This window comes from Scyliorhinus canicula, chromosome 20 (genome assembly GCF_902713615.1).
Source record: "Scyliorhinus canicula chromosome 20, sScyCan1.1, whole genome shotgun sequence".
Taxonomy (NCBI): Eukaryota; Metazoa; Chordata; class Chondrichthyes; order Carcharhiniformes; family Scyliorhinidae; genus Scyliorhinus; species Scyliorhinus canicula.
This window is the reverse complement of record NC_052165.1, coordinates 41,768,474-41,783,271: the sequence shown is the minus strand read 5'-3', so window position 1 is coordinate 41,783,271 and position 14,798 is coordinate 41,768,474. Positions and strand designations below refer to the sequence as shown.

General features: G+C 46.3%; 1 protein-coding gene across 3 annotated transcripts in view; it reads right to left on the bottom strand.

Annotated features, from left to right (window-relative positions):
• Positions 1–6,799: 6,799 nt before the first annotated feature.
• Positions 6,800–14,798, bottom strand: part of LOC119955111 (synaptotagmin-10-like) — a 121,548-nt gene continuing 113,549 nt past the window's right edge. For 2 of the 3 annotated variants that reach the window (XM_038780994.1, XM_038780997.1), the window contains exon 7: positions 12,391–13,584. In XM_038780994.1, the coding sequence (XP_038636922.1) occupies positions 13,513–13,584 (72 nt within the window). In that variant the 3' untranslated portion in view covers positions 12,391–13,512. Of the gene's footprint in view, positions 6,926–12,390; positions 13,585–14,798 lie in introns of those variants that run through there. The other variant, XM_038780996.1, reaches the window with a different exon arrangement.

Here is a 14,798-nt window from a genome sequence, read left to right as displayed (position 1 = left end):
TGCTGTTAAAATTAAAATGAACTAAAGATCTTGGTTTCATTTTCACCTTCAGACGCTCTCTGTGCTACGTATGTGGAGGAAAGTACCCATCTGCTCTTTGACATGTTCATTGGATGAATGAGTTTTTACACTTGCTGATGATATGCAACAAGGCGAGTTTGTTGACTTGCCATTACTGCAACTTGCCTGAGGGATCAACATCAATATTTCTGTTCCATTTAAGTTATATTGGGCAACAGCTTAGAGGAACCTGGAGATTGTCGAGCACTTTTACCCCAGGAGCTTTTTGTTGATGTTGGAATTTGGTGTGTTGAAATATGAAGACTCCTCTGATTAACATTAATCGATGTTGACATTTTGAGAAGTGGGAAGGATCATTGGCCCAGCTTTTGTGCATCAGGTCTGAAGAATGATGCAACTCCAGAGGTTACAATGCCCTAATCAGTGCAAACTAATCATTGTGCTTATGATGCTGCCTTCACAAGATCACAAGTTAAATATAGACAAGGAAGCTACCTCAGCAACGCATCCCAGACCAATCACCCAGAAAAACCGTACAATCTCCTCTTTAAATAACAGTATCTAATTGTTCCCTAAATGTCTCCTTCTCTACTTCATAGAACATAGAACATAGAACGATACAGCGCAGTACAGGCCCTTCGGCCCTCGATGTTGCACCGACATGGAAAAAAAAACTAAAGTCCATCTAACCTACACTATGCCCTTATCATCCATATGCTTATCCAATAAACTTTTAAATGCCCTCAATGTTGGCGAGTTCACTACTGTTGCAGGTAGGGCATTCCACGGCCTCACCACTCTTTGCGTAAAAAACCCACCTCTGACCTCTGCCCTATATCTATTACCCCTCAATTTAAGGCTATGTCCCCTCGTGCTAGCCACCCCCATCCACGGGAGAAGGCTCTCGCTGTCCACCCTATCTAACCCTCTGATCATTTTGTATGCCTCTATTAAGTCACCTCTTAACCTTCTTCTCTCTAACGAAAACAACCTCAAGTCCATCAGCCTTTCCTCATAAGATTTTCCCTCCATACCAGGCAACATCCTGGTAAATCTCCTCTGCACCTGTTCCAAAGCTTCCACGTCCTTCCTATAATGTCCATTTCACCTATCGAACGCCATCTCCACAGCACTGCCTGATCCGACCCTGCCTTAACTCATCTGCTGTTGAAATATTTATGGCTTTGTTACCTCTAAATTTATTTATTCAAACGCACTCCTGACTGGTCTCCCACATTCTGCACTCCGTGAACTTGAGGTCATCCAAAATTCTACCGCTAATATTCTTAAACATACTAAGTCTCATTCACCGATGTTCACTGTGCTTGCTGATGTCCATTAGCTCCCAGTCAAGCAATGCCTTGGCTTTAGTATTCTCAAATCCCTCAATGGTCTCTCCCTCCCTACCTCTCCAGCCCCACACCCTTCTGAGCTCCTCCAAATGTACAGACTCTTGAGGATTTCCAATTTTAACCGTTCCACCATAGCCATTCAGCTGCCTGGGCCCCAACCTTTTGGATTTGCTCCCTAAATCTCTTCGCTTCTCTAACTCACTCCCCCCTTTAAGAAGCTCCTTAAAATCCATGTCATTGACCAAGCTTTTGGTATTCTGTCCTTATATCAACTTATGTGGCTCAGTGTCTAATGTTGCTGTAAAACTCTCCTGTAAAGGACCATGGAACATTTTATTACATTAAAGGCACTATAAATACATATTCAAGTGATTATTGGTAATTATCTGTGCAAAGAATTTCTGAGTCTCAGTCCCAAGCCTGTACTTTACTAATTAGATCCCATTTCCCTTTTTCTGGTTGTACCATTTAGTTGGCAGCCATGTCCTAGATGCCATTTAAAGCCATCTTTCAGTAGCTGAGAAACTTAGGGTTCTCCAGACTTTCCCCATATCTTTAAATCAATACCTTTTAAAGCTGATAAATATATTTAATATAAATATTATATGTATATCGGGGCCATCCATCACCATATTTCACTAGTCTGCCCAAATGATAAATTAAACATGTTAAATCCCTCAGCACCATTTCAGCAAACATAAGGAATGCCTGGGGCAGTCACTTCAGGATGAATTCGCCACTTGCTTTGCAAACAGTAAAATGTTCACAAAGGGTTTAAGATAGAGCAGAGCCTGTGTCATCACCTCTCTGTCCCACATACTGCCCAAGGCCAGTGCTTTGCTGCATTGGTAAATTTGTCCTACCTTGCAATGATGTTGAGATGCTGGCTTTGGACTGGGGTGGGCACAGTAAGACGGAAACATTTGAAATCCCTTGTGAGGTAGACAGAGTTTCAATGAGATTGGCCGATTCACAGTGGATACTGACATTGGAGTGGGTTGCTGAGAAATCCATTGGATCATGTGCTGTGCAGTGTGGTGTGTTTGACCACAGTTTAATTCACATGTACCTCATGTTAATTCTGAATGTTAGAGTATGCATTCTATGCTCGGTTCGAGCAGGAAACCAACAATCCGCTGTTGAGTGCCCCAGCAGCCCATAACACACCCATACCCACCATCACAGCTTCCAAAGTCAGATCGACCTTTCTGAACGTGAACCCTGGGGAGGCGACGGGATCCCTGGTCATACACTCAGAGCCTGCGCGGACATCTTTAACCTGTCCCTATTCCGCTCCAAGCTCCCCACTTGCTTAAAGAATACCACTATCATACCGGTGCCAAAGAAGAACCAGGCAATGTGCCCAAATGACTACCGTCCAACAGTCCTGACTTCAGTCGTAATAAAGTGCTTCGAGAGGTTGGTCATGAAGCGCATCGCCTCCATACGCCTAGAATGCCTTGACCCACTGCAATTCGCACACAACCGGTCCACAGCAGGCACCATCTCTCTGGCCCTCCACTCATTATTCCTAGAACATCTCGACAACATGGACTCCTACATCAGACTCCTATTTACTGACTACAGCTCCGCCTTTAAGACCATAATCCCAGCCAAGCTCATATCAAAGCTCCAAAACCTCGGACTTGGCTCCTCACTCTGCAACTGGATCCTCGTCTTTCTGACAACACAGACCACAATCAGTGAGAATAAACAACAAGACCTCCTCCACAATAGTCCTCAATACTGGGGCCCCGCAAGGTGCGTACTTAGCCCCCTGACATACTCCGTGTACACACACGACTGCGTGGCAAAATTTGGTTCCAACTCCATCTACAAGTTTGCTGACAACACGTCCATAGTGGGCCGTACCTTGAATAACAACGAGTCAGAATACATGAGGGAGATAGAGAACCGAGTGGAGTGGTGCAGCGACAACAATCTATCCCTCAATGCCAGCAAAACTAAAGAGCTGGTCATCAATCTCAGGAAGCAAAGTACTGTACACACCCCTGTCAATATCAAAGGGGCCGAGGTGGAGATGGTTAGCAGCTTCAAATTCCTAGGGGTACACATCTCCAAAAATCTGTCCTGGTCCACCCACATTGACACTGCCACCAAGAAAGCACAACAGTGCCCAAACCTCCTCAGGAAACTAAGGAAATTCGGCATGTCCACATTAACTCTCATCAACTTTTACAGATGCACTGCTAAAAGATTTGTTTCTTCGGTGTTGGTTTGCAGGATTGAAGGAGCTGGAAGCGAAGTATGGGCTGGAACAGGGAGAAATGGTGAGATACATGCAGGTTCCAAATTTTGCCAGAAAGGAGATACAGAGCTTCCTGGAGGAACTGGCCACATTGCTGGAGGAGGTGCTGACGACAAGGGGACTGGAGAAGGGAGTAGTGTCAGCGGTGTACGGAGCTATTTTGGAAGAAAATAAGGCACCACTGGAAGGGATCAAAGCAAAGTGGAAGGAAGAGTTGGGAGAGGTTATAGAGGAGGGGGACTGGTGTGAGGGGCTCCGGAGAGTAAATGCCTCCAGCTCATGTGCGAGGTTGGGGCTGATACAGCTGAAGGTGGTATACAGAGCACACCTCACGAGGGCGAGGATGAGCTGATTCTTTGAAGGACTAGAACATGTGTGTGATGTTGCAGGGGGGGGCTGCTAATCAGGTCCATATCTTTTGGTCCTGTCCAAAGCTACAGGACTACTGGAAGGAGGTTTTTAGGGTAATTTCCAAGGTGGTGCATGTGAAACTGGACCCGGGAGGCCATATTCGGGGTGTCGGACCAGCCAGGGCCAGAAATGGGTGCGGAGACAGATATCGTAGCCTTCGCCTCATTGATCGCCCGAAGGCGGATCCTGTTGGGATGGAGATCAGCCTCTCCACCCTGTGCCCTGGCACGGCGGGTGACCTGTTGGAATTCTTGACTCTTGAGAAGGTTAAGTTTGAACTGAGGGGAAGGAGGGAGGGGTTCTACAAGTCATGGGCATTATTCATTATGCACTTTCAAGAACTGGATACCATCGAACATTAGTTGGAGGGGATGGGTGGGAAGGTTGGGGGGAGGGGGTCTGTGTGTATTAAGGGTGACTATGGGTAATCCCTGATTCCTTTTTGGCATTTGTTTATGTAAACAAGTGGGCTGATATTTGGAGGTTGGTGGGAGGATGGGATTGTTGTTATTTTTATGGGGATTGACATATTAGTTGTTGATTATTGTTCATTGTTGGTGGGTGTAAATTTGGGAGAAAATGTGAAAAAGGAGAATAAAAATATTTTTAAAATGAGGGCGCGATTCTCCGCCCCCCACGCCGGGTGGGAGAATAGCGGGAGGGCCTCCCGACATTTTTCACGCCCTCCCGCTATTCTCCCCCCCCCCCACGCCCGACCCACGCCACGAATCGCCGCTCGCCGTTTTTTTATGGCGAGCGGCGATTCTCTGAGGCCGATGGGCTGAGCGGCCGGGCCTTCACGCCCATTTCAACACGGCAGCAAACACACCTGCTCGCTGCCGTCGTGAAATGGGTGCCAGATGCCCGTTTTGGGGCCCGATTGGCACGGCAGCACCACGGCCGTGCCAAGGGGGGTATAGGCCCGCGATCGGTGCCCACCGATCGCGGGCCGTGCGTCCGTAACGGACGCACTCTTTTCGCTCCGCCGCCCCGCAAGATCAAGCCGCCATGTCTTGAGGGGCGGCTGATGAAAAGACGCCAACTGCGCATGCGCGGTTGACTTCATCGGTCACGTCAGCCGGCGTGACGCTTGACGTGGGGCCTTGACGACCGTCGTCAAGGCCGCGCCGCCGTGACGCACTGGGCCGCGCTCCTAGCCCCGCCCGGGGGGGAGAATCGGCTCCGGAAGTGGGCGTGAAGGCTGCCGTGGGTCACGGCCTGTCCCATGGCAGCCTTTACGATTCGCCGCATTTGCGGAGAATCTCGCCCTAAACTTTTACAGATGCACTGCAGAAAGCATCCTATCTGGCTGCATCACAGTCTGTCATGGCAACTGCTCGGCCCAAGACCGCAAGAAACCTCAGAGAGTCGTGAACACAGCTCAGTCCATCACATGAACCTGCATCCCATCCATTGACTCCATCTACGCCTCCCGCAGCCTGGGAAAAGCGGGCAGCATAATCAAAGACTCCTCCCACCCGGCTTATTCACTCTTCCAACTTCTTCCATCGAGCAGGAGATTCAAAAGTCTGAGAACATGCATGAACAGACTCAGAAACAGCTTCTTCCCTGCTGTTACCAGACTCCTAAACGACCCTCTGATGGACTGACCTCATTAACATTACACCCCTGAGTATGTGCCGCAGTGGTTAGCACTGAGACTACGGCGCTGAGGACCGGGGTTCGAATCCCGGTCCTGGGTCACTGTCCGTGTGGAGTTTTCACATTCTCCCCGTGTCTGCGTGGGTTTCACCTCCACAACTCAACGATGTGCAGGTGAGGCGGATTGGTCATGCCAAACTGCCCCTTAATTGGAAAAAAATAATAAGTGGGTACTCTAAATTTATTTTTATAAAACACTACACCTAATGCTTCATCCGATGTATGTAGTTACATTGTGTACCTTGTGTTACCCTATTATGTGTTTTCTTTTCATGTACTTAATGATCTGTTGAGATACTTTTCACTGTACCTCGGTGCACATGACAATAAAACAAATCCAACCTAAATCCAATCCAATCCAATAAAATAGATAGTGTGAATTGTTTTACCTTTCTATAGTAAAGTATATATTGTTTGTTTAGAACCTGAGAAGCCCTGTGGCTTTATTCTCTCAGGAAGGACCTTGAATCTCAAACTTTGTCGACTTTAAACAAAAAGTTACTGGTTTCTAACCGTTCATACCAAACGCTTGGGGGTATGGTCCTGGATCATTACACAATCAGTCATGGGCTTGATGATAACTGGACTATTGGGCAGAATTGAATACCCTTCCCCTGGGGAGTTTTGTGAGGGTGGCATTTAACCAGGCAGGATGGTGGCCCACAGAGCCACAGCTGATACTTCTGGGCATCATGTTACCAAAGCACAACCCTTTCCTTTACATGGACAACTTTTACTGTCACTTAATGTTCACAGCAGGACCTCCACTCAACATTAAACAGTCAAGTCAAGTGTCAGAACCATGCATGTAAGTAGTTGATCAGGTAAAGTGCCATTCTTTTTTTTTCTATTCATTTATGGGATGTGAGCATCACTGGCAAGGCCAGCATTTATTGCCCATCCCTAGTTGTGGTGAGTTGCCTTCTTGAACTGCTGCTGTCCCTGAGATGTAGGTACACCCACTGTGCTATTAGGGAGGGAGTTCCAGTATTTTGACCCAGCAACAGTGAAGGAACGGCGATATATTTCCAAGGCGGGGTGGTGAGTGACTTGAAGGGGAATCTCCAGGTGGCGGGGTTCCCAGGTATCTGCTGTTCTTGTCCTTCTAGGTGGTAGTGGTCGTGGGTTTGGAAGGTGCTGGCTCAGGAACCTTGGCAAGTTCCTGCAGTGCATCTTGTAGAATCCATCATCAGCAGATGGAGTGGCCATGCTGTATCAGAGCAGAAAGGTTGAAGATATTATTCTCTTTAAATGAAAAACACTTCACAGTATGCTGCAGCTAAATTTGGCCGTTATTCTTAATAATAGGAAAGGTTCATCACCTCTTATAAGAACTCAGGAAACACTTGAGCCTGGAATACTGGTCTAAATCAGCATGAACCTTGATAATGGCAAATGTTAAACATAGCTTTCAGAGTCTTACAGCACAAAAAGAGACCATTCAGCCCATCACGCATATCCCACTCGCTGCCTTCCCTGACATCCCTATTTGTTTTTCCTCTTTAAGCAGAGATCCAACGGACCATCTATTATTTATAGGGGTTTGTCAAATTCTAGTTTGAAACAGTTGAAAGGTATTTCCATTCCCCAGATATGTTTGGACTGCTTCTTGTGACTTCAGAGCATCACAATGTGAAAGGGTTTAACATTCCCATGGGTTTTCAGTGGGACTTCATTACAGTGCCGCCACATTTCTCTCAGTGTCTTATTTTTGGTATTTTTCTTTGTCACGAGGTGCAGTCAAGCCTGATAATGACTTCTGACTGTTCTGGCCTCTCTCAGAACTACTGGAGTTTGGCAGTTGTTAGCTGCATGAGGACACGTTCATAATGTTTCAAGTTTAAGTTATCAGTCACATGGAGTCCTCGCTATAATTAATTGCATTTAGTCACAGTCTAACAGGTGCACATGTTGAGAGGAATTGCGTACATTCTGTCATATTAAAACAGTCGCACATTACTGACATTGCACATACTTTGTACACACAGGCTCATCAATCTGTGTTATCTTCAGCATAGAAAAATGGAAAACAGAATTAATTGTATTGCCACAATGCCTTTCAAACCCGCATGATGTCACAAAGTGCTTTGCAACCAATTATATCAGCCGTTCCGTCACTGTCGCTGGGTCAAAATCCTGGAACACCCTCTCTAACAGCACTGCGGGTGTGCCTACACCACGGTGGCTGCAGGGAACAAGAAGGCCTCTCACTACCACGTCCTCAAGGGCAATTAGGGATGGCCAACAAAGGCCATTTCCCATGATTGGAAAAAAAACAATGGAGGAAATAAGGCAGCCAACATGCACACACTGCAAGCTCCCACAAATGGCAATTAAGTAAAGAACAAAAGAGAGAGCTTAAAAATAAATCCACTGACTTACAGCTGCTATTGTAACACGGCCTAAAGAACTGGTATGAAGTGTGGTGAATTTTCCCCAACAACCTGTTTTTAATTCATTGGGTGTCATTGGCTAGGCCAGTATTTATTGCCCTTGAGCTGAGAGGCTTGCTCGGCTATTTCACATGTAGACCAGACCAGGTAAGGACAGCAGATTTCCTCTCCTAAATATGAGGAATCTTTTACCTGCCCTGGTAGCCATAGTATTTATATGGCTAATGCAGTTCAGTTTCTGGTCAATGGTCACCCCCAGGATGTTTATCGACCAGGTAAGGACAACATATTTCCTCCCCTAAAGGGTCAATAGTGAACCAGATGGGTTTGTACAACAATTGGCAATGGTCACCATTGGATCACATTTTTATTGAATTCAAATTTCACCATCTGGCATGGAGGGATTTGAACCTGTGCCCCTACTCTAGTGACAATAGCACTGTACCATTGCATCCTCATAAATGTGATCAAAGCAATTTGTTATTAAGTGTTGAAACAATGGCCGAAATCCTCCGGCCATTCGCTGGCAATGGGATTCTCCCATCCAGCTGGCAGTGCAGCTCCGCCCGCCGGTTTCCCACTGCCGTGGGGTGGCTTCAATGAGAATTCCCATTGGCAGCGGCAGGATCAGAGAATCCTGCTGCCAGCGAACGGCGCGCAGCCTCCTCCCTCCGGGAAACACACGGCTGGAGAATCCCGCTCAGTTTATTTCAATTTATAATTAAACACCTTCAGGACACATCCCAATGTCCAATCAGTCTGACTAACAACCAGATATTTCTGTCAACCTTCGATGTTAGAAAGAGCTTCTACAACAATATTAAAATAGTTATCACTTTATTTATTAATTTATATTCAAAATACATATTAAACAGATATCTTTGCTATATAATTTTAATGTAATTATGATTTTACAAAATATATCACAAACTGTACACTTCATCACATATTAATCCATATAGTATCCATCTGTAAATGTTACATATGATGCAGCGAATGCCCAGCCTCACAACAGGAAGTTCACACCACTGAACCCCATCAACAGTGCGTCAAATACATTGGGATAGAACAACAGCAGGAGAAACCAGAATGCCTCAATTTCAACATTTTAGCTCACATTTACTTCAAAATAGTTACACGGTGCTAATCTGAAGCTTACAAGCAGTGCACAGACTTTATTCTGTTACAATATTTACTATTGATGTTCGTACATCTAATCGCATTATCACTAGATTATAGTCACAAAAGTGCATCAAAGCACACTGCAATGGTGTTGAAGGAACTTTAGTTAAATGGCACCTCCTTTTTATTCAATCCAAATATGTTTTTAATGGTAATCATTTGCTGTTGATAACTTTGAGCAGAGTGTTAGCGGGACCTCAATCTTTTCAACGTGAACGTTTTTATGGCTCACTGTCTGTGTGGAGTCTGCACGTTCTCCTCATGTCTGCATGGATTTCCTCCGGATGCTCCGGTTTCCACCCACAGTCCAAAGATGTGCAGGTTAGGTGGACTGGCAATGATAAATTGCCCTTAGTGTCCAAAAAGGTTAGGTGGGGTTACTGGGTAACGGGGATAGGGTGGAGGTGTGGGCTTGGGTAGGGTGCTCTTTCCAAGGGCAGGTGCAGACTCGATGGGCCGAATGGCCTCCTTCTGCACTGTAAATTCTATGAAATATATACCAAACGCTATGAATTATATAACAAAATGTTGGGGCAAAAACCTGTGCAGTTTTTTTTACATTCTTCAACAGAACCCACTTATCAAATGTATAACAAATACCTGTGGAAACCCTGAATTGAAAAACTTACCTACCTTCTGATTAGCATATCCGGTTTGAGTTTCTCATCGCAGCAGTTTGGGGCCAGGAATGGTCTTTTGCTAAATGGCAATTGTGTCAAGTATTTATTTTCGGCAGTTTTTTTTTGTGGTGCCCCAGTCAGGTACAGGGTTAGGTGTTAGGGGCTGGTTTAGCACACTGGGCTAAATAGCTGGCTTGTAATGCAGAGCAAGGCCAGCCGCACGGGTTCAATTCATGTACTGGCCTGCCCAAACAGATGCCGGAATGTGGCGACTAGGGGCTTTTCACAGCAACTTCATTGAAGCCTACTTGTGACAATAAGCGATTATTATTATTTAAAGGAGTTTGTACCTTTTAAGCTTCAATTTTGAAAAGAACTGCAAACAGGGATGACTAAGGTTAATGGGAAAGGGAACCCTCAACCGTTATCTTGCAAATTAAACTTAAGTTAGCTTGTAGTTTTATATCCACACCTTTAGTTCTTTAAAGCTGTGGCACACGTCTATTCTTCATCAGATTCATTTTAGAAGACAGTCCAAGATGTGTGGAGCCCAACCAAAACATAAGAGAAATCAGTAATTGTTACAACCTATGATCTGGACAGAAATTGAACAGGAACCAAAAGGTTTTCATTCCAAGAGATGTATTTATGCAGCTTAATCGATATTACAAATGGATGTTTAGGGTTGATCGCTCAAAGACATTCAGGACAGAATTGCTTTTGACATTTTCTTGATTAATATTTGAGACATTGGGTTGGATTTTCCAGACCCCCAGCCACGTGTTTCTCAGGGACGCGCCATTCGTTGGCAGTAGGATCCTATCTTCCTGCTGCTTTTCAATGGAATTTCCCATTAAAGCCGCCCCACGCTACCGGGAAGCCCACAGGCGGTGGTGCGTGGCCAGTGGGAAAAGAAAATTCCCAACAGCCAGAGAACTCCGACCGTTAAATATTAAAGACAATTGATGTTAGATTCATTAAACGTTTTCTATGTGTATTCACCTATACGGACGGTATCACTGGGATGATTCAGGAAACTGCTGTTTCTTTTTTTTTTAGTTGCGCTTCAGAAGGTGGTGGTGAGTCGCCTTCTTGAACATCTGCAGTCCCTGAGGTGTAGGAACACCCACCGTGCTGTTAGAGACGGTGTTCCAGGATTTTGACCCAGCAACATTAAAGCAACAGCAATATATTTCCAAGTCAGGATGGTGAGTGACTTGCAGGGGAACCTCCAGATGGTGGGGTTCCCAGGTATCTACTGCTCTTATCCTTCTGGATGGTAGTGGTCATGGGTTTGGAAGGTGCTGCCTCAAAAACGTTGGTCAGTTACTGCAATGCATCTTGTAGATGGTTCACACGGCTGCCACTGTTCATTGGTGGTGTTGGAGGGAGTGAATGATTGTGGAAGAAATAGCAATCAAGCAGGCTGCTTTGTCCTGGATGTTGTCGAACATCATGAGTGTTGTTGGAGTTATACTCATCCAGGTAAGTGGCGAGTATTCCATTACTCTTGTGCCTTGTAGATGCTGGACGAGCTTTGGGGAGTTCAGGGGGTAAGTTAGTTGCCACAGGATTCCTAGTCTTCTACCTGCCCTGGTAGCCATAGTATTTATATGGTTAATGCAGTTCAATTTCTGGTCAATGGTAACCCCAGGATGTTTATAGTGGGGGATTCAGCAATGGTAATACCATTGAATATCAAGGGGTTATGGTTAGATCCTCTCTTGTAGGAGATGGTCATTGCCTGGCACTCGTGTGGTACAAATGTTACTTGCCACTTGTCAGCCCGAATCTGGATATTGTCCAGGTCTTGTTGCATTTGGACAGGAACTGCTTCATTATCTGAGGAGTCACAAATGGTGCAGTCATCTGTGAACATCCCCAAGTCTGACTTTATGATGGAAGGAAGGTCATTGATGAAGCAGCTGAAGATGGTTGGGCCTCGAACACTACCCTGGGGAACTCCTGCAGTGATGTCCTGGAGCCAAGGTGATTGACCTCCAACCACCACAACCATCTTTCTTTGTGCTAGGTATGACTTCAATCAGTTGACCGTCTCCCCCCCCCCCCCCCCCCCCCCCCCCGATTTCCACTGACTCCAGTTTAGCTAAGGCTCCTTGATGCCATACTCGGTCAAATGCTGCCTTGGTGTCAAGGGCAGTCACTCTCACCTCACCTCTGGCATTCAGCTCTTCTGTCGCTAATAAACCGAGCACTTAAGATGCTGCAAGCTTTGACATTAATGTAAATGGCTAATGGATTGCATTTACCGGCTGATATCACCGACTGCCCACTTAAGATGTGGGCGTTGTAAGTGGTAGTGATCATGCAGTAAAAGGACTTCGTGAGTGGTCCTCAAGAGAGCGATATACCGAAGGGTTAATGCAGCTTTCTGTAAGGCACTTTCTACCTGCCATCATGCAGAACACTTCAAGGAGACGTTGAAGAGGGGGGGGGGGGGGTGTTGGGGGAGGGGGGGGGGGGCGATAACTGCATCTTAAACAAAGCAGTTGCAAGCAGCCAGAATCCATACCCAGATATAAAGGACACTCCACCAAGGTAACAGCCTGTGCCATGGCAACAGGCTTTACAGCTTATGTTTGTTATTGAGGGACACAATTGTAAAAGGAACAGTGCAGCAAATCGACATGTCGTCCGAATGGGGCCATTCTCTTTTTAATATGAATGCTTCAGAATTCCACACATCTGGGTTGCAGCCTCCAAGACGAGAATTACTCCTTGGGTTTAATTTTCTGCAAAGCGCCAAATCAGTCTTATTACAACCGATTCCTAAAGGGAGGCTTGCCTACCCTCAAGAATGGAGGATTAAAAGGGCTGAACTAATTGAGAGGCTCCTGATGGTTAATGTGGTAGATAGAACTATTTTCCTCCGTTGGGTTGCGGAGGAAGGGAAAGAGTGGGGGTGGGGGTGGGGTTCCACAACAAGAGGACACCGCCCTCTCTCTGGAGGGATGGCGGGAGGCACTTGTCCACACAAAGGGGAGCGGAAATCTGGAACATTCTCTCTCGGGAAGCTGTTGCGGCTACGGAGGTCAACGGATAATGTCAAAACTGAAGTTTTCTTTTTATAAAAGATAAGTCGTGCATGAGCTGGAAATTAAAAATAAAGTCAGAAAGCACTGGAAATACTCAGCCGGTCCGGCCGCATCTGTAGACCGAGAAACAGAGTTAACGTTTCAAGTCCGTGTTATCTTTCATCAGAACTGAGTTTCGGTGGCAAGAATATTATGGGTTATGTAGCCAAGGTGGTTAGGTGGAGTCAAAGTATAGGTCAAACCCAAACTAATTGAATGAGGGAGAGAGGTCACAGGGACCCAATGTCCTCCTTCTGCCGTCATTTTCTGAATCAAAGAATTTAAAATTCTCAAAAAAAGGCTGATTTCTGTCACTGACACTTTCAGATGGGAACTGTCACTTGCAGCTCCTGAGAAGATCCATGGCCCTGTCCACTGGTTTAACAGTGTGATTGTTTCAGTTACGCTATCTCGCTGCTCTTTCTCCTGCTATACAAATCAGATGGAGAATTCCAGATACTCTTCGGTAACTGTCCAGAGTTACTCGGCCTTGAATAAGCAGCACTTCTAAGGTGTGGGTGGCAGTTTGGGTGACGGACAGGATCCTTGACTGTCAAAGCTGGTTGCTCGACCTGGTGCCTGCAACAGAACCATTTCAGAATTACTCCAAACAACAACACCTGCGGATTTTGTAAGTATGTTCGTATTTTTTATGACCGTGGGACATCTCAAAGTGTTGTGCAGTCACTGTTTTTACACAGAAATCAGCAACTTATTAATAACCCACTTATTAGTGACTTTAATTATGTTGGTTGAGGGATAAATATTGACCATGACACTGGGGAGTACTCCCCTGTTCTTTTTTTAAATAGTGTGATAGAATTTTTCACATCCAAGAGGTCATACAGGATTCTCATTTGTCTTATCCAACAGACAGCACCTTCGAAAGTGCAGCATTACCTCTCTATGGTCCTTCCAACAGTGCACTACTCCCTCAGTACTGACATTCTGACAATGTGGCACTCCCTCAGCACTGAGCATCGAATAGTGCAGCACTCCCTCAGTACTGACCCTCTGACAGTGCAGCACTCCCTCAGCACTGAGCATCGAATAGTGCAGCACTCCCTCAGCACTGACCCTCCGACAGTGCAGCACTCCCTCAGTACTGACCCTCTGACAGTGCAGCGCTCCCTCAGTACTGACCCTCTGATAGTGCAGCGCTCCCTCAGTACTGACATTCTGACAGTCCAGCACTCCCTCAGCACTGAGCATCCAACAGTGCAGCACTCCCTCAGTACTGACATTCTGACAATGTGGCACTCCCTCAGCACTGAGCATCCAACAGTGAGCACTTCCTCAGTACTGACCCTCTAACAGTGCAGCACTCCCTCAGTGCTGATGCTCTGACAGTGCAGCACTCCCTCAGTGCTGATGCTCTGACAGTGCAGCACTCCCTCAGTACTGACCCTCTGACAGTGCAGCACTCCCTCAGTACTGACCCCCTGACAGTGCAGCACTTCCTCAGTACTGACCCTCTGACAGTGCAGTACTTCCTCAGTACTGACCCTCCGACAGTGCAGCACTCCCTCAGTACTGACCCTCTGACAGTGCAGCACTTCCTCAGTACTGACCCTCTGACAGTGCAGCACTCCCTCAGAACTGACCCTCTGACAGTGCAGCACTTCCTCAGTACTGACACTCTGACAGTGCAGCACTTCCTCAGTACTGACCCTCTGACCGTGCAGTACACCCTCAGTACTGTCATTCTAACAGCGTAGCACTCCCTCAGTATATGAACCTCTGACAGTGCAGCACTCCCTCAGTTCCGACCCTCTGACAGTGCAGCACTCCCT